Here is an 18,255-nt window from a genome sequence, read left to right on the forward strand (position 1 = left end):
CTTCCAAACTTTTATGGATGATCATTTTCCATCCTCCTCAATCCTTCCAAAATAAGAAAGATGTATATATTAATTCAAAATTATGCATTTTCAAATATTTTATTTTCTTTCTTTCTATTTTTCAACTCTACCAAGCAACTGATGGGCTATCTCTCACCTATACAAAAAATAATTATGTTTTCCATCCTTCTAACTTTCCACCCATTCAATATTTCATCTTTCCAATTTTCTTTCTAATGTACCAAACAAAGCCTTTATACTTGCTTGATATAAGAAACTAACCCACAAAAAAATATATCTGTTGTTTCTATTAGCAATTATTAGTCTCCGAACTACGTTATTAGAATGTTTATGTCTTTTAATATCTATTTTATAAATTTTAAAAAAAATACTTTTAAATATTTATTTTAAAAAATAAATCCTACAAATTCCATTATATTTATTTTTAAAAAATTTACTAACTTTAATATGAGCAGAAGTACCTATCAAGTCTTTATATTATAGGGCTTCATCAAATTAATTCTTTTATTATTAAATGTTTCAATTTAATTTCTATAATATTAACAAAATAAAATATATCCAAATTATAACAAATTTAATATTTATTGCTAAAAATAACATTATTTTTATTTTTACTTCAACTTTAACCAAAAAATTTCATTTGTAGAACCATAAAAAGATTTTAAAGTATTAACTTTGTGATAGCAAGATAAATTCGTATTTTTAATATATTTATTTTTGGCTAATTATCGGACAAAATGCTATTAAATTTAGAATTTTCGTTTTAGGAATGAAGTTGGTGTGCTGAATTCAAACTCTTACAAAAAAATGGGCTAAATTGAAACAAAAAGCAAAGAGGAGGGCTTGATTGAAAAATTGAAGATTTAAAGATGGCTGAATAAAGATTGAAAGTTTTTTTATATTGTTAAAATTTTGTAATTAGTTTAAATTTAGTCTCTAGTTTAAATTGAATTTTTAAAATTTTAATTTATTTAGTGATAATATTTAAAAAAAAATCTAGCTAAATTTTAACACTAAAATATATAAATATCTAATGGCTATAGCCAATTAAACAAACAGTTAGCTTCTAATATTTAATAACTTTTTTCCTTCCTGCGTCTACGCCTTTTATTCTACTATTTCAATTTTCTTTTACTTTCAACTGTTTTTTTTTTGTTTAATTACTTTCCAATGCCTTTCCCCTTTCCAAATTCCACCATTTCCATACTCCATCTAGCATGATTTATATCATGCTTAACTAATTCCTTTTTTTTTTGCCTTAATTTGATTATCACTCTGACAAAATAATCGTTAGATATGAATCCACACTAAATACTTTGTGATTCGGTATTCGCTATCTCTCCAGTATATGGGATAATACAAATTTGTCCCTTAAAGTTTATTTGATTTCAATTCAAAAAGCGCGCATTAAATTGGAATCGTTTGGCGTACAGTTGGGAACTGGAGTCGGTTGCGCTGTATTCAAAATCCCGCGAACAAATTGGCATGTTCAATTGGAAAAAGCTAGTTGGATTCTATCAAGGGAGATAGTGATCGGATTTAAACGACCCACATGGTTAAGGCCATTAATTCAAGTTGGGCTTTTAAGATCACAAGGCATTCGAAGTCTTAACTTATGAGTACATGCCACGTGGTCAGAAATTCGACAAGAGTCAATTTACAAGCCGTACCAAAATCAACTACGAGAGAAAGAGTTAGCGATTTGAGGCGTCCTCGATTACTATAACCAACTTATCGGTTGAAAGAAAAAAAATCATTTTTCAAGGATCGGTTCAAGTTTGAAGTATACTGAGGCTAAGGTTGAGTTTTAAAAATATTTTATTTACCAATTTATTTTACAATCACGTTTTTTTTTGTTTTAATTTATATACATATATATATTTATTTTCTTTTAATATTATTATCTTTATAAACTAAACCCCTCTTTTTTATTTTTCAGCATTGCTACGCACAGGTCGTGGGCACGACTTTGACTGCGACAGTGATTCTGGTCACGAAAAAAAGAACAAAATTGAATATCTAGTCCCTGTGGATTCAACCCTACTGCTCTATACTGTTATTTAGTATTATTTTGTCGTAGGAATTTATATTTGATGGTTTCGACGCCCATCAAATTTTTGTGCCATTGTCGGGGATAAGTGAAATTTTCTAATTTTTGTTTGTTTCTTTTATGACCAGGTCAGAATCGGGGTCTCTAGCATTTGAACTGGAAATAGAAAAGTTGGCGCGAACACTTCGAAGAGAAGCTATTTGGCGCGATAAACAACCACAACCCAACTTTGAAGAAGGATCTTGCACCAAAGATATTTACTCATCCGAAGATTTAGACGAAATGGTAGATCAAACTATATGCCAACTTGCAGCTGCACCAAATGAACAACAACCGCTATGCATAACTTATCCGGTGGGCGAAACACCGTTCAAGTTAAAATCGAGATTAATACACTTATTGTCTACTTTTCGTAATTTTAAAACGAAAACCCCCATACCATCTGAAAGAGTTCCACATGGTTTGTTTAAGCATGAAACCAGAATGAGTAACTGAGGATCAAATTAAACTTCGAGCTTTTCCCTTTTCACTAGCCGACTTTGCTAGAGAATAATTATTTTATTTACCTCCGAGATCTGTTAATACTTGGACTGATATGTCTTAATTATTTCTTGACAGGTTTTTCCCAGCAGCTCGAGCAATCGAATTAAGGAGGAGTATAGTTGTACGCAAGTTGCCCACAACATGAATTGTCTAAGAAATCGCTCTTACAATATTTTTATGAGAGGTTATTCCCAATGGAAACGAAAATGATTGATGTCGCTACCAGAGGGTGATTGTGAACATGACTCCTCAAAGAATTAGGGAATTAGTTTCGACTATGGCTGCAAATTTTCAACAGTATCGACAACCTATGGAACCTACGAGAAGGGTTCATAAGCTAAGTACTCCTTCCATAGTAGATAAGATTGATGAACTTACTAATGTAGTTAAAAATATGCTTATAGGAAAATCGAACCCAACTCGGTTGTGCGGGATTTGTGCCAAACCTGTTCATCCTACTTACTCATGTCCAATTTTACTTGAGGACATAACTGCACAAGTAGATGCCATTGGGAACTTCCAAATGCCACCTCAAATGCGCTATAATTCATACTCGAACACGTACAATGCAAGGTGAAAGGACCACCCAAATTTAAACTATGGATCAAATCTTTGATACAATCAACCATATCAACCAAGACCACCTCTGCCTCAACGGTATCAACCTCCAAAGTCATCTCTCGAAACCATAGTAGAAAGGTTAGCCGTTAGCACCGAAAATTTTCAACAAAAGATTGAAGCGTATCTCCAAGAAATGGATCAACAAATAAGTAAGCTAACACTAACAGTCCGTCGTTTGGAAAACCAAGGAAAACTACCATCTCAAATTGAGCCAAACCCACATCAAGATGCAAGTGCTATGACCGTAAAAGATGGAACATATTCAGAACTAGTGTCTGACACAAGTCATGACCACAACGCTGAATACGAAGAACAAAATGTCGAACCAACAGCTCCCACGAAGTCGACACCACATAAACCATTTGTTGAACCTCCCCCATACCTTGGAAGGGAGCCCAAGTTAAAAAAGAACAAGAGGAAAAAGAAATTCTTTAGACATTTTGGAAGGAAAAATCAATATTCCTTTACTTGATGCAATTAAACAGGTTCCACGCTATGCAAAATTTTTTAAAGAACTATGCACCGATAAAATTAAACTTCAAGGAAACAAATGGGTGAATGTAGGAGAAAATGTTTCTGCAGTGCTACAAAGGAAAATCCCCCCTACGTGTAAGGACAAAGGTATGTTTTTTATGTCTTACGAAATAGGTAATGTTGGCATATTTATATCTTACAAAATAGGTAATATTGGCATAAAGAAAGCCATGTGTAATTTGGGAGCATCTATTAATTTAATACTTTTATCTATTTTTAAATTGCTAAACACGAGCCCTTTGAAAGAAACAAGGGTGATTATTCAATTGACAGACAGATCATGCGTATATCCAGAAAGGGTGTTGGAAGATGTCCTTGTTAAGGTAAATGAACTAGTTTTTCCTACAGACTTTTACATTATTGATATGGTGCAAAACTTGATGTTCGAAGTGGAACCATCATTATGGAATTCGACGGTGAGGTGGTAAAATTTAATGTTTATGAGGCGATGGGTCAACCCAACACAATGTCGAATATTTCTAATGTTGATATTATTAAACCACTAATGAAATTTCATTTAGAGTATCATGAAAAAGGATAAGTTACAATCTGTATTTTGCAAGAGTTTAGACCATAATACGATGGATATTATTGCAACAGTGATTCTAGTCACAGGAAAAAAAATGAAATTGGATAACTAGTCTCTGTGGATTCGATGTTTCTTCGCCTTGATATATAATGTCGGTAAAATTCAATAGTATCAGATTTTGTGCCTAATTTGGAGCCTTTTAGCTTGCTTGCCTTTTCTCCTTTTTTGACACCAAAAGATGGCCCCGTGATTCTTTCGATAAAGAAATGATCTTTAGTTGGAGAACTCATCCCAATATGTTCCTTAACTCCTCTATCGTTCCCTAAACTTTGTCACTCGCTCGATAGTCTTCCAGATATACCATCGGTGTGGTTTCTTTGTTGCTCTCCTCCCATGACATGTTTCCACTTTCTTTTGTTTTCAAAGAGAAAATAGTGGGAACCACCTTTATAAAGTATAGAGACTAGTTTTAATAAATGAAAAATATAGAAAAACTACGTTAAAAGAAATGAAGGGAGGGAAACAAAAGGAGAAGTAGAAGGGAATGAAAAATAAAAAATAAATAAAAGGAAAGTTAAAAGATCAGAATAAATTAACTTAAAACGAAAAAATATGGGGACCAATTATATAATTTAACATAAAATTTTTGTTTGAAATGATGATTTAACGTGCCATATCAGTTTACTGTTACACCGTTAATGGTAATTAACTGCTCAATGACTAAAATGTTACAACATGATAACGTAAGTCACTAAAATGTAACATTTCAAACCTAAATGAGTAACCTGAAATAAATAAAAGTGATTATTTTGATAGTTTACCCAAAAAATAATAAATACCAAGTTGGGAGTCAAATTGAAGGGTCAAATGAGTATTCAAGCCATTGAACCAACAAAAAAACCAATTGAACCGATTAATTTAAAAATTGGTGGCCTAATTAGTTCAACCATTAATAATTTATTTAATCGAACTGGACAATTTAGTCAATTTGGAAATTGGTGGCCTAATTGGTTCATCCATTAATTTGGTGTTGAAGAAAGAAAAAATTAAAAATTAAAAAGAATATAGAAAAGAGAAAATAATACTTTTTGACTTTTTTCACATGTCAATTTTTAATTGGTTATCTTTTTTAAAAATAGATTTAATTGTTTAACTAACGATTGAACTACTAGGAAGTCTCGTGACTGGTTTCGTGGTAAAAGATTGTTCACCCGTAGAACCTACTCAGATTCAAACTTTTGAGAGAGCAAATGGTAAACCTTTATTTGGACAGCTCCCTTTGAGCGTAGTTAGTGCGTGTGTGGTGTGAATAACCATTTAATTGTATCAAGATGAGAAAAAAGCATGTAATTTAGGTACTAATTTATAGGTTAAGCCGATGTTTTTAAACATTAAATATTAGTTTTGTTGATATTTGAAAGATATGAATTAGATGTAAAGGAGAATGTATGATTAATCATGAAATGGGATGAATTATGAATGTTTTAAATTAAGGTGGTTGTGGGGAATGTGGTATTATTCACAATCCATCCTTCCATAAAGCATTATAGAAAAGAAGGATTCAATTCACACTTGGGGTTGGGCCCCATACGGACAGCCATGCTCACAAATTATTTTTCAACAATTCTATAAAAAGAGAATACTTTTTTTATATAATATAATATATACAACATTAGATTATAGAAAATTAGGTCAAATATATATTTATCTTTTAAATCAATATTACTTTTTTAAGGATTATCTCGAAAATAGAATAAAAGGAATTGAAGTGATTTGAGCTATTTTTTAGAAATACTACATGACAAATAATTTTATATTAATATTTTTATTTTATGAAATTTACTCAAGCTAAATATTTATAAATATATTAGAAATTATATCACACGTATATATTATGGAAATTATGTATTTAGAACATAGATATTAGCTTAATTATAACATATAATAAATAATAAAACATAAGGTTTAAAACTGGTTAATAATAACATATGAAATATGTACAATATTAAAAAGGCTAAAGTACCCTCAAATAATATAACTTATTTTAATTACGGAAGGATATTTTCGTGATTTTCCCAAACGAGTTGGTGCCTAGATGACTCGTGACACTAGCTCAATCAGAGGCTTTATAAATTGATAGATATAATAAATTATGCATATTAAAATAAAAACATATAAAAGAAACTTTTAAAATAAAATTTTGGTTGAGTGATAAATTTAAAGTTTTATTAATTTAATCAACATAGGTTCAAATACCACTATATGAATATTTTATAGGCTTTTGTTAAAGTAAAAGACTAAAGTACCATAAAATAATATAACATAATTTAATTATGGAATGATATTTTCGTAATTTTTTTAATCAAAATAGTGCCCAATTGACTCATGACACCAGCTCAATTAATAGTATAAACAATACAATCCATACATTTAGAAGTTTACCAAAAATGCTTCAAATGTAAAAGCTATCAAAGATGATACAAATTATTAAAGTTGAGCTCATCATAAACATGTATTTTCTTTGGATTTTATTTAAAAAGGCAAAAAAAAATCTCTTAAATTAATATTTATTGTTTTATTAAATTAAATTTTAGATATAAATGACATCGATTCAGTTAAAATGTTTATATATAGGATAGATTATAACATATATAATACAAATATATAAATATAATATGAAGATACAAATTGTTTTATTTTTTGAAAGTTGAAGTTTGTAAAAATAAAATTTATTGCATCCGAATTAGGGGTGTAATTGAACAAAGTCGAGCTTGATTCAAAGTTCAATTCAAGTTTCAACTCGAATTCGATTTAATAATTTTCAAATCAAATTCAAATATTTTAAGAGAATCAATTCCATGGTTTAAATGTGGAGATGGAAAGATGCCAAACCCCGCCCCCATAAATGATTCACCTTTCACACCTAACTCTCTCGCATTTCACATGCCCTTTCACGCTTCCATCTTCTGCCATCCTTATTCTCATCCCAAACTTCATAGATATTTGAATCAATTACAGGTAACATCTGAAATATATGATTCATGTAAAGCAAGAACATTAAAATTTTATTTGTGAAGCCTGAAAATTTCATCAAACTTTGAGTGTTTTTAATAATGCAAGCGAAGTTAATTAAGAAATTAGTTTAATATTGACTAAATGATAAAACAGAATCTGTGTTTTCTAGGTTGATTAGATCCATGTAGAAGTATGCATCAAATCCAGAAAATGAATCCTTGGAATTAAAAAAAAATGGATAATAAATGATTAATGAACAAAATAGGAAGACATTTACACAAACTTTAGAAACAAAGAGTTTTCAGAATAACAAAACAGTTCCTTTTTCCACATTACACACAGTTTCATCCCAGATTCATTTTTAACCAAAATAAAAAACCAAAATCCCAATTAACTAATTAAAAAATATATAAATAAAAATAAATCCCCAAAGATTCTAAATTTATAAAAATAATTTTTCCAATAAAGAAGAAAACAAAATCCAACCCCATTGATCATTTCAAAGCTTCAATCAGAATAAGGCTTGGTCTTGGACCGGTAAAGGAATTTCTTCTTCTTTGATGTTTGATTATCAATGGTGAGAACAACCTTTCCAGGCTCACCGGTCTTGAAGCTATCGGAGATCACGGTTTCATCAGCCGAAGAAACTTTCCTTGTTTTCGATACGATCACAGTATACCCATCTTCGGCGGTCGGCACGAATTCGGCTCCATAATTGACTTCCCATCCCACTACTCGGAGTTCCCAAACCAGATTACAATTCTGCAAATTCAAATACCATATATTGTTATTACATGAACGGTATACTGAATTGATAATTTTAGTAAAATGATACAAACGATACCTCAGTTATAGGGAATTCAACACTATGCTTCGCTGCTGGCTTGATTGTAACCTCTGTGACGGCATCGGCCACGCTAAATTCCTGTTCACCCTCTCTGCTCAGTCCACCATATTGAACTGGTACTTGCTCCGGAGCAATATATCTAATATTTACCCCAAAAAAATTGTAAGTTATATGAAACACTATGCACAAACTAATAATTTATTTATGATTAAAGATCCATTCATATTAATCAAACATATTGCAATAAACGGCAAATTAATGTCTAGAGTAATAAATATAAACACTTGTTCAAGGGCCCTTTTTATGGTCATAGATGAAATGATACCAATGTTCATAAATAGATTCCTATATGAGAAGGTCTTGGATTACCATTTGATGAAACAAGCAAAATTAAAAGGAGGAAATGAATGGAAATCCACTTACTTGAAGAGGGTCTCAGCAGATTTGGCTGGACTTGCAAATACGAACTTGCTCTTGGTTCTCTGAGTCAGGAAAGGACTGATCATCCTATTGAAAGCCAAGTACCACCATGGAACGTTGATGAACACCTTCAAAAATCCAGCACCAACATCTATATCAGTTCAAACTTTAACAAGCAAACAGAAATGATCTGACAAAGTTAAAAAATCGTACTTGTTTGGCCACAAATTCGGGATAGTTATCTTGAAGCAAGTTAAGGGCTTGGTTGGTAGCTTGTCTGAGTTCCTTTTTACCAGGTCCAGGTGAATTCTTGAGGTCGTTCACTTGAACCATGGTATTGATACCAGTAGGATTGAAGTCGAGTTTTCGGATGCTCTTTTCCAGGAACTGAATCCTCCATCTCAAGAACTTGGACCGTTTTTCTTCATCAGCGAAAGTGTTTTGATACAGCTCTTTGTTTTGGAATTCTCCATAGACGTTGTAACAGACGGGATGACCTTCTTTATCAAACCCCTGCATAAAAACAACCTTTTCTAGTTCGTTCCCAAGATCTTCATCGAGCAAGGTTTCGATTCCGAATTCTTTTCGCCAGCTGACAGTGTTTTTTATCATAGCGAATGCGTCCTTCACCTTGAAATCTCTTGCCCTCAAGAATTTCAACAAGATCACATCGCTTTTCTCGTCTGCGAGAAGTGGGATCCCCCATATGGACACCTCCTCGGGTGGAGGTGAAGGAACTTGGGCTTCTTTGGTCTCTTCGGATTGAGGAGCCACTACGGCGGAGGGCTCCTCCTTTTCTTTCTCTGCTGGAGGAGCGGCAACAGCGACTACAGACTCCTCAATCGCCTCCACCGTCTTGGCGCCATCGTCGTCTACGGCTTTCGCTTTTTCAGCGACCTCTGTTTCCACCACAACCACTTCGGCCGCAGGAGCCTCGGCTGGTGGTGGTGGAGGAGGAGTATTATCTTCTTCCTTGACTTCAACAGCGGCGGGTGCATCCGTTACTATCTTGGGTTCTTCTGAAATTGCAGCAGCAGGTGTCTCTTCCTCTTTTTCTTCTTTCTTCTCTTCCTTGTTTTCTTCTTCTTCTTTCTTTGGCTCAGGCTCAGCTACAGGTTTTTCTTCTGCTTCGGGTTTGGCAGTGAACTCGTGGTTGTTAAGGGCTTCTTGAATAAGCTGCTTAAGCTCATCAAGGGCCTTCTTTTGAGGCTCAGGAAGTTCACCAGCGATATTAGTTTCCTCTTTGAAGGAAACAGACTGGGTTATCTTAGTTTCTTCCTTTTCTTCAACCTTGGGCTTCTCAACTTCAACAGCTTCTTCTTCAACAGCAACAACAGCCGGCTTCTCGGGAACCTCAGGCTCCGGCAGGGGAGCAGGTGCGGAGGGTTGTGGCTCTTTCTCAGTAACTTGAGGCTTCTCGACAACCACAGACAATTCCTGGGCGGGGGCAGCGGGTGGTGATTCAGAGTTAAGAGTCTCCTGGGCCATGGGTAAGTAAGAGAGGAAGAATGAAAGTTGTAAGAAAGGGAGAAGAATGAAGAGTGGGAAGAAGGAAGAAGAGGGGGCTTAAAAATGGAAGAAACAGAGAGTGAGAGTGGAATGACAGCTAGCTTATCTAATAGGAGTGAGTTAAGGAGTGGACCCCCCGCTGCGTTTCCCTTTTTGTTCACTAATTTTCTTCTTTTTCTTTTCAATCCTGGCGCTTGTTTTGGTAATCAATCCCTCCAATCCATACACTTATTACATTATGTTTGATTTGGGCTAATGGATTAGCCACTATTCCGTGGGTCCCATTAATTCCCACTTAATCCCGTGTTACGGATGTATTTTTCATTTTCTCTGCTTCAACAACGATTAGCCATTCCGTTCCAAAAGTAAGGATTAGCTAATCGTCTCTGTTTTACCCTCCCCAAGCAAAATCTGCTGCTCCATCCCACCCTCTCCCTCCCAACATCAACAGCAGTTTTCTTCGAATCAAATCTCCACCGTCTCAGATCGCCTGTGAGTAATCTCAACAGCAGTTGCCAGTGAAAATTGCCCTTTCTTCAAAAACCCAGCCCTAAACCCTTCTCTTCTTTCAATACTCCATTCGAACAGGTTGCGGCGTCTCCCTCTTCTGAGGTATGGCTCTGTTTCTTTAACTTTAGCATTGAGCGACTCTTTTCAAGTCCAAAATTAGTCTACTCAGCTTTGAATTTAGGCCTATTTTTGCACAGTTACGGTCTATTGGGGGGTTCTTTGTTTTTTGTTTTTTGTTGGTTTGGTTAAATCATGTTATGGTATTTGGATTTAAACAAAAAAAAAGAGAAAGACGAAGGTATTTGTTAAGCCAATTGTGAAAAAGCAGTAGCAACAGCAACCAAATGCAGACCAAACATTTTTTCTTTGCTAAAGGTTCTTGCTTTTCAAACCATTTTTTCGCCATTTTTCTTGTAATTGTTTTTCTTGTTACAGTTCAGATTTTAGATTTTTTGGTTGTTGAGTCTTGAAGGCAGTTGTATTCAGTAATGGCTGGCTTGCTTTGATGCATTGCTTCTGTATATCTTTGTAGAAAACGAATCTGTATCTATTTTTAACACAAATTTGATTAGTTCATGCCAATGGATTTTTAACATTAAATTAGTTATTGGCGTTAGAAATTTAGTCTAAGATGTTATATCGAATCAGTAGCCATGTATCGAACAAAAGCTAGAGGTTAGTCAATTAAAGGTAGCACCTTTATCTTGTGAGATATCCACAGCCCAACATCTTGCAGAAGCTTGTTACCAGAAGCATCTTGCTGGTCCACAGACTGCAAGCTTTCGAAAAGAAGTTCCTGTCCGGCTCCTTCAGCTATTAAATTGTTACCCTGTTCTATTTATGTTGGAGTAGCTAAAATCTGAGGTTGCATTTGTCATTAACAAATAGAAATCCAAAAAGAGAGGAAATTGATATCATCCCCTCCACTTTTTGCTTGGAATTGCGTGCTTCAAATGTTCACTAATATGGTTAAAAATTCATGTTTTAAAAATTCTGCCTTCTTGTGAAAGTTTGTAGCAGTTTGTTGAATCATGCTTCTTATTGATTTAACTTTGTAAATTCCGTGAACAAGTCTAAACCTTTACTGCTGATTTCAATGACATAGCTGCAGCTGTAATTCACTGCTGATTCTTGTGATCCAGGCATGTGTGCTCTGTTAGAGGCTTGACTTGCAGTCTGGAAGGATTAATTCACTGCTGATTCTTATGATCCACTGCTTCATTTTTTCTCTCGGTCTCAGCGTTTGGTTTGAGGTATGAATCTTGAACTTTTCATATCTTTGCCTGCCTTTGCCTTGGATTGTGGCATGTTCATGTGTGTAGTCTTCAACCGGATTCACCAACTGTATTATGTTTGATATGTGGTTTGAAACACTGAAAAATTGTACTGCTGGACAGTGAGATTTTGTTTGAAATTTTGACTGTTATACTTTGTTGTTTCATCTTGTTTTTTGACAAGTATAATAATTTTTCTGTTATACTTTGTTGTTTTGGAAAATCCATAGCCGTTGTGATGTGTTGTTAGAAATAAATTGTTTGGAAGCATTGCATCATGTTAAGGGTACTCTAATGATACAACAACTGAATTCGTATGTCATTCATGCCATTGGAGACTTGTTGCATTGATATTGAGATATTGGTATTACACATATGCATTGAGAATGTGATAGGATGGCTAATTGCTTAACAAAGGCTACAAAAGGAGTCTATCATTAGCTTTTACTCTTGTCCTGATCTCTTGATTTTGCTTTCATGTATCTATTTGTTATTGGTTATGTTCTTTTGCAAAAGGGAATCCACAAATTTTTTTAATAGGCCGAGATTAAGTTATATATTGTTATGAGAGTTAAAATGCAAGTTTACCATTGTATTGACAAACATCTTTATAGTTTTTAAAAAGACTAAATCATAAGTTTATCATTTCTAAAAGAGTCAAATTATAATTTTATCATGTATTTTTTTAAAATTTTATAAACATAAAAGTGATTAAAGCTGAAATTTTCCATTTTATGGGAGAGTAAGGGACTTGTATACGCCTTTGCCTTCGCCCTTAGTTCTTTTGTTACCTTCTACAATACAAATTTTTTTTCAGTTTGGGTATTTGACGTACTTGAGTAGCTGCTTGATATGTTTGGAAGGTTAAAAATAATTGGCGGTGGGGCATAATATGGACCAAGATGTTGCTGTAGTCCATGAGGTGGGTGGGAAATTGATAATGTGGCCAAATTTGTTTTGGCTAATAATTCTAGGAGTAAATCTTAGGATTGTTTGAGCTATTTTCGCAGTTAATTTATAATTTAAGAAAAGATTTGTAGTTTTTTGTTGTTTTTTATCACATCGGGTTATCGTTGAATAAGAAGACATCTTATAATACACATTATACCTAAAGCTGAAATTTTTATCATCGGCTACTCTTATTTCAATTTTTTTTGTTATTTTACATTCTTTTAGTCTGATCAGTTGATTGAACATCAAATGTCGACTTAAATACGACATGGAACATATTTACAATGTATGAATTAAATTATAAAACGTATGTACCTACTGTATGAACAATTTAGATCTGATATGTCACAAAAAAGATAAATAGCCTCCTAAAATTTAATAAGCATTGTCTTAATTTTTTTAATACATTGGACCCAAGTTGTCCATACAATAGATACATATGTCTTTACAATTTAATACATATAACTAAACTAACAAAAGTATCCTGTTGATATTGAGATTTTAAAGATTTTAAAATCTAAATAATAGATTCCAACATTTTGATGGCAAAATCTTGGCCTTCCCAGCTCTATAGGTCAATGGAAACCTTCATCACCTTACGACCAAACACAGCTTCAACACTGTTTCATAGTACTGTTTTGAGGCCATATGCATAGGTTAATGTAAAAATATTTGGACAGTAAAACAAGTTCAAGATTCTTTAGAAATGCCCTATGGCAGCTGCAATCTCTGTCTGTTCCATTACCCATAACAAATAATATGTTTTAAATCACTCCTAAGTTATATATATTTTTACAAAATGAAATTTAAATTTAAAATGTTATAAAAGTTTTAAAACTTCAATTTCATTAGTAAACCAAATTAATTTTAGGTCAATTATACATATACCTTTAAATTTTATTATATTTAAAATGTATTTAAATATCTTTTCTTTCATTATTGTTTGGGTGATTGATAAAGAGATGAAATTAAAGTTAGGACGATATCATTTAATAGATACTTTTTTGCTTTGTGTATTCTAATTTTGTGCTGTTTATTTTTATTTGATAATGTGTAATTGCAACTTCAATTCTTTGATAGTGTGTTCTAATTTTAAAATGTTGCAGTAGTGGCTCGTCTGCCTTTAATTGCACAAAATGTGAGGCGTAAAAAAATTGGTATTGCTGTGACAATATGGTTGGAAATCTGTAGAATTGTGATTTGGTTCTTATTTAGAATGGGTGCCAGCCTTAGCCTACATAGACCAAGGATTAGGTCCTATACCTTAGATTTTTATGCAAAACGGGATTATGTGAAAAGGCTTGTATATGCTAGTGACGAGACCTGTATTGAACAAGTTAGGATGAATAGAACTGCCTTTTTTAAACTATGTGAGATGTTAAAATCGATAGGGGGATTGAAGTCGTCAAGGTTCATGCTTGTTGATGAGCAAGTAGCAATGTTTTTACATATCATCTCCCATCACCTGAAAAATCGAGTTATCAAGCATCACTTTAGAAGGTTCGGGGAAACTGTTAGCAAAGCATTTCATAGTGTTTTAAATGTTGTCATACGCTTACAAAATGTGTTATTTAAAAAGCCGGAGCCAATTACAGCCGATTCTTCTGACACAAGGTGGAAATAGTTTAAGGTATTGGACTGAGTTTTATATATAACTTGTATGCGAAAAGTTGATTTAGATTTAAATTAGTATTCTAACTCAAGGTTTTATATCATGTGATATAGAATTGCTTAGGTGCTCTTGATAGAACCCACATCAAGATTAGGGTTCCAACAGTTGATAAACCTAGATGTCGAACGCGAAAAGGTGACATAGCAACAAATATGCTAGGTGTTTGTACACCTGAGATGCAATTTGTTTATGTTCTTCCTGGTTGGGAAGGTTCAGTTGCCGATGGACGGGTGCTTCGAGATGCCATTAGTAGAAGACATGGACTAAAAGTTCCTCATGGTAAAGTGTATAGTTAGAGGACTTTGAATTATTCATTAAGATCAAACTTTGTGTGCTGAATTAATCATTTTTTTAAAAAAAATTATTTTATAGGTTGTTATTATCTAGTTGATGCTAGATACACAAATTGTGAGGGATTTCTTGCACCATTTAGGGGACAGCGATATCATTTGAACGAGTGGCGTCAGGGTTATCAGCCAAGTTCTTCGCAAGAGTTTTTTAATATGAAACATGCCTCAGCACGTAATGTTATTGAAACATCGTTTTATCCTGTAAGGGTGCACAATAGAATTATTATTGCATGTTGTTTGCTCCATAATTTTATTCGAACCCATATGAGTATTGATCCCATTGAAGTGGAGGTGGGAGAAGGATTACCTAGTAATGTGGTGGATGACGATGAACCGAATATCACAAATATTCATCCATCGGATGCTTGGGCTACTTGGAGGATGGAACTAGCCAACCAAATGTTCGATGAATGGCAAACATCTAGAAATTAGTTAGGTTTAGGGACAAATTGAGTTTGACTTAATTTGTTGATGTTATTTTATGTATCTAGTTTATGAAACTTTTGTGGTGTTTGATTAAAATTCTGTATTGTACTAAACTTTGTTGAATTATAATTTAATTATCTTTTCATTCAGCATGTGTTATAATTTTAAATTTAGTATTGAGCTTTTGATTTATGATATTGAACTAACGATATAATTTTATAAACTGTTCACCTTTTGATTCATGATATTAAAAATAGTAAATAATGTTAATTTGTTTTTTTTTCTTAAGATAATTATGTCAGATGTTCCACAATTACATGTTTCTTCTCAAGCTTCTCGAGGAACCAAAAGAAAATGGGTTCCAGAAGAAGATGCAGCCTTGGTTTCTTGCATGGTGGACTTACACAATGTAGGAACATTTAATGCTGATACCGGGTTCAAAGTTGGTTATTTGAACGAGTTGGAAAAAATGCTAGAAAAGGCTTTACCAAATGCAATGTTGAAGGCGAAACCAAATATTGAATCTCGGATTAGGTTACTAAAAAGGGAATGGTCAGTCGTCTATGACATGCTTAATGGTCAAAACAATAGCGGTTTTGGTTGGGACGAGCATAGGCAGCTCGTTGTTGGTGAAGATGCAGTTTAGGACTCCTATGTAAAGGTAAAATGTATTTCAAGTCTTTATTTGTTTTTTTACTAAACTTATAACTAATATGATTTCCTCATTTTTTTTAGAGTGGCAAAGAAGCCGCTCAATTCAGACATTGTACTTTCCCTTACTACGACCAGCTGACTGCCATATACGCAAGAGATCGAGCTACTGGGAAAGCTGCTCAAACAGCTGCTGATGTTCTTCAAGAAATAAATGCTGAGGATATACCTACTACAGATATGAATGAAGAGAGAAACACATTCTATAACTGCGAAGCTGACATCTCTTTGGACGACATGGATGTTTCTGGTCCGGAGTGGCGAGGAGATAGAGACCAAGGGGGTTCCTCATCTTCGAACAAGAGAAAGAAGAAATCTGATGCTCGTGTTAATATGTATTCTTCATTTGATGAGGCTGCCATTTTATTGGCCGAAAACATCAAGGCCGTTGGCGATCAAATCAGTAGGAGTATTGCCTCCGAGGTGGTAGTTCAGCAGAAGTCAGAAGAATATCAAAAGATGGAAGAGAAAGCTTCAAATTTATATTCAGCCTTATGGGAAATTGAAGGTTTAACCGACGATTAGTGGTATGAAACTTTGAGTAAAATTTCAGATCATCCAACTCAAATGATCGTTTTCTTTAGTTTACCTTCTGTTGCTCGATTGGAATGGGTCAGAAGATTTCTTTCTCACCATTAAAAATCAATATTCAAACTTTTTGATGTTGTAAAACTATATAACATATGGATTATGATGTAGAATTTCATTTTCATCTAACATTTTCTTAATATAAGTTAATTATGTTTATGCAGAATATAATTCTCAAGTTATATTTTGATTTTAGTAAATTCATATAAGAACATTTTATTATTAAGAATTTTATGAAATTATATATCATTATTAAATTATATTTAATATTAATTATTTTAAATTGTATAAATTCATATAAGAAAATTTATTATCAAGAATTTTATGAAATTATATATTATTATTAAATTATATGTAATAATAATTATTTTAAATTATACAAATTCATATGAGATAATTTATTAGTTATAATTATTTTAAAATTTATTAAATCATATATTTTAATTAAAATATATTTAATATTAATTATTTTAAATTATCTTTTATAGTATCATATATTATGATTTGGGTAAATTCATATAAGAATATTAATTATTATGAATTTTATTAAATTATATATTTTAATTATAATATATTTAATAATAATTATGTTAATTTATATTTTATAGTATCATATATTATGATTTCAGTAAATTCATATAAGAATATTGATTATTAAGAATTTTATTATAATTATATATTTTAATTATAATATATTTAATAATAATTATGTTTAAATATGATTAAATTATTTATTATTTATATTAGTAATCTTATTAAAATTTAAATAACAATTAAAATAATCATTGACCAAAACAAATTTATGCTAAGGGTATTTTAGTCACTTTAGTTTTTTCCATTATGCTATTACACCTCTATTCCATTCAACCAAACAATTAATTTGCTATTACGCCTCTATTTCAATACAGCGAACCAAACGTGCCCTTAAGTTTTAAAAACACTCTACGTGCGGTGTGTCAGCCAATAATGGAAGAACAAGAATACTAATAATAGAGGGGATTCCTTGTCACACCTCTGCCATACCTTTATTTACTTTCACAAGAAAATTATTAAAATTTAAATAAGTTGAGGTGGAAAAGCAAAATATAAAAAATTTGAGGTGTCATCATTTTGTTTATAAAGTTTCAAAATTTGAATTTTAACTCAAAAAAAGGAATCATCGTGAGGTATGCAATTTGCAAATCTTACTTGGGGTTACAAATATTGCGTTTTCTATCCATAAGCACACCATCGGCCCAATGACAAATCTTAGTTAAAATTAGTAAATCATTTCTTGTTTGGTTAAATTTTAAAATAGGATTAATAAACTTTTATTGATACAAAGAAGATCGGAAGTTCTCACCCCCATTCTCTTCCCTCTTGACTTACAGTCCTCTCTAAAGAAAATTAAAACCTTAATTTTCTAGTTTTTCTACTTGTCAACAAATGGCCACTTTAAGGTTTTAAAAATACCATGTAATATATTAAATCTTAAATATGGAAATTTTTCTCATCATTCTTTTTCAATTTTGTTCTTACTACATTCTTTTACAATTGTATTTTATTGTTATAAAACTTTATTTTATAATTTTAAAAATTATATGGATGTATAGCAAGACATACAATAATTAAGTTTAAAATGATACTAAAGTTGTTTGTGGATGTCATTTTAATAACCAACCTTCCAATGGGTGAGCAGATAATA

At 32.4% G+C, this 18,255-nt stretch overlaps 1 protein-coding gene and 1 long non-coding RNA gene across 3 annotated transcripts; one reads left to right on the forward strand and one right to left on the reverse strand.

Annotated features, from left to right (window-relative positions):
• Window positions 1-7,566: 7,566 nt before the first annotated feature.
• LOC107904903 (patellin-3) lies at window positions 7,567-10,180 on the reverse strand. The gene is made up of 4 exons (XM_016831417.2): window positions 8,794-10,180; window positions 8,584-8,708; window positions 8,158-8,299; window positions 7,567-8,075 (listed from the first exon to the last, which is right to left on the reverse strand). The coding sequence occupies exons 1-4, from the start codon at window positions 10,066-10,068 to the stop codon at window positions 7,821-7,823; spliced, it is 1,797 nt and encodes a 598-aa protein (XP_016686906.1). The 5' UTR covers window positions 10,069-10,180; the 3' UTR covers window positions 7,567-7,820.
• Window positions 10,181-10,365: 185 nt separating this feature from the next.
• Window positions 10,366-16,740, forward strand: LOC107904904 (uncharacterized). 2 transcript variants are annotated; one of them, XR_001686398.2, is made up of 4 exons: window positions 10,366-10,701; window positions 11,742-11,852; window positions 15,562-15,933; window positions 16,008-16,740. It is a non-coding gene; the product is annotated as an uncharacterized lncRNA (long non-coding RNA). The 2 variants fall into 2 exon arrangements; XR_005914114.1 differs by having other exon boundaries at window positions 10,439-10,701; window positions 11,742-15,933; window positions 16,008-16,735.
• Window positions 16,741-18,255: the final 1,515 nt, after the last annotated feature.

Source organism: Gossypium hirsutum, chromosome D05 (genome assembly GCF_007990345.1).
Source record: "Gossypium hirsutum isolate 1008001.06 chromosome D05, Gossypium_hirsutum_v2.1, whole genome shotgun sequence".
NCBI lineage: Eukaryota > Viridiplantae > Streptophyta > Magnoliopsida > Malvales > Malvaceae > Gossypium > Gossypium hirsutum.

What these genes read in the sequence shown, in the direction of transcription:
- LOC107904903 (XM_016831417.2), bottom strand. Translation starts at nt 10,068, where the DNA reads ATGGCCCAGGAGACTCTTAACTCTGAATCACCACCCGCTGCCCCCGCC. An exon ending in CCGAATTTGTGGCCAAACAA is followed by an intron (nt 8,709 to 8,793) that starts GTACGATTTTTT and finishes GGATTTTTGAAG; the next exon opens with GTGTTCATCAACGTTCCATG. An exon ending in TTGAATTCCCTATAACTGAG is followed by an intron (nt 8,076 to 8,157) that starts GTATCGTTTGTA and finishes TTGAATTTGCAG; the next exon opens with AATTGTAATCTGGTTTGGGA.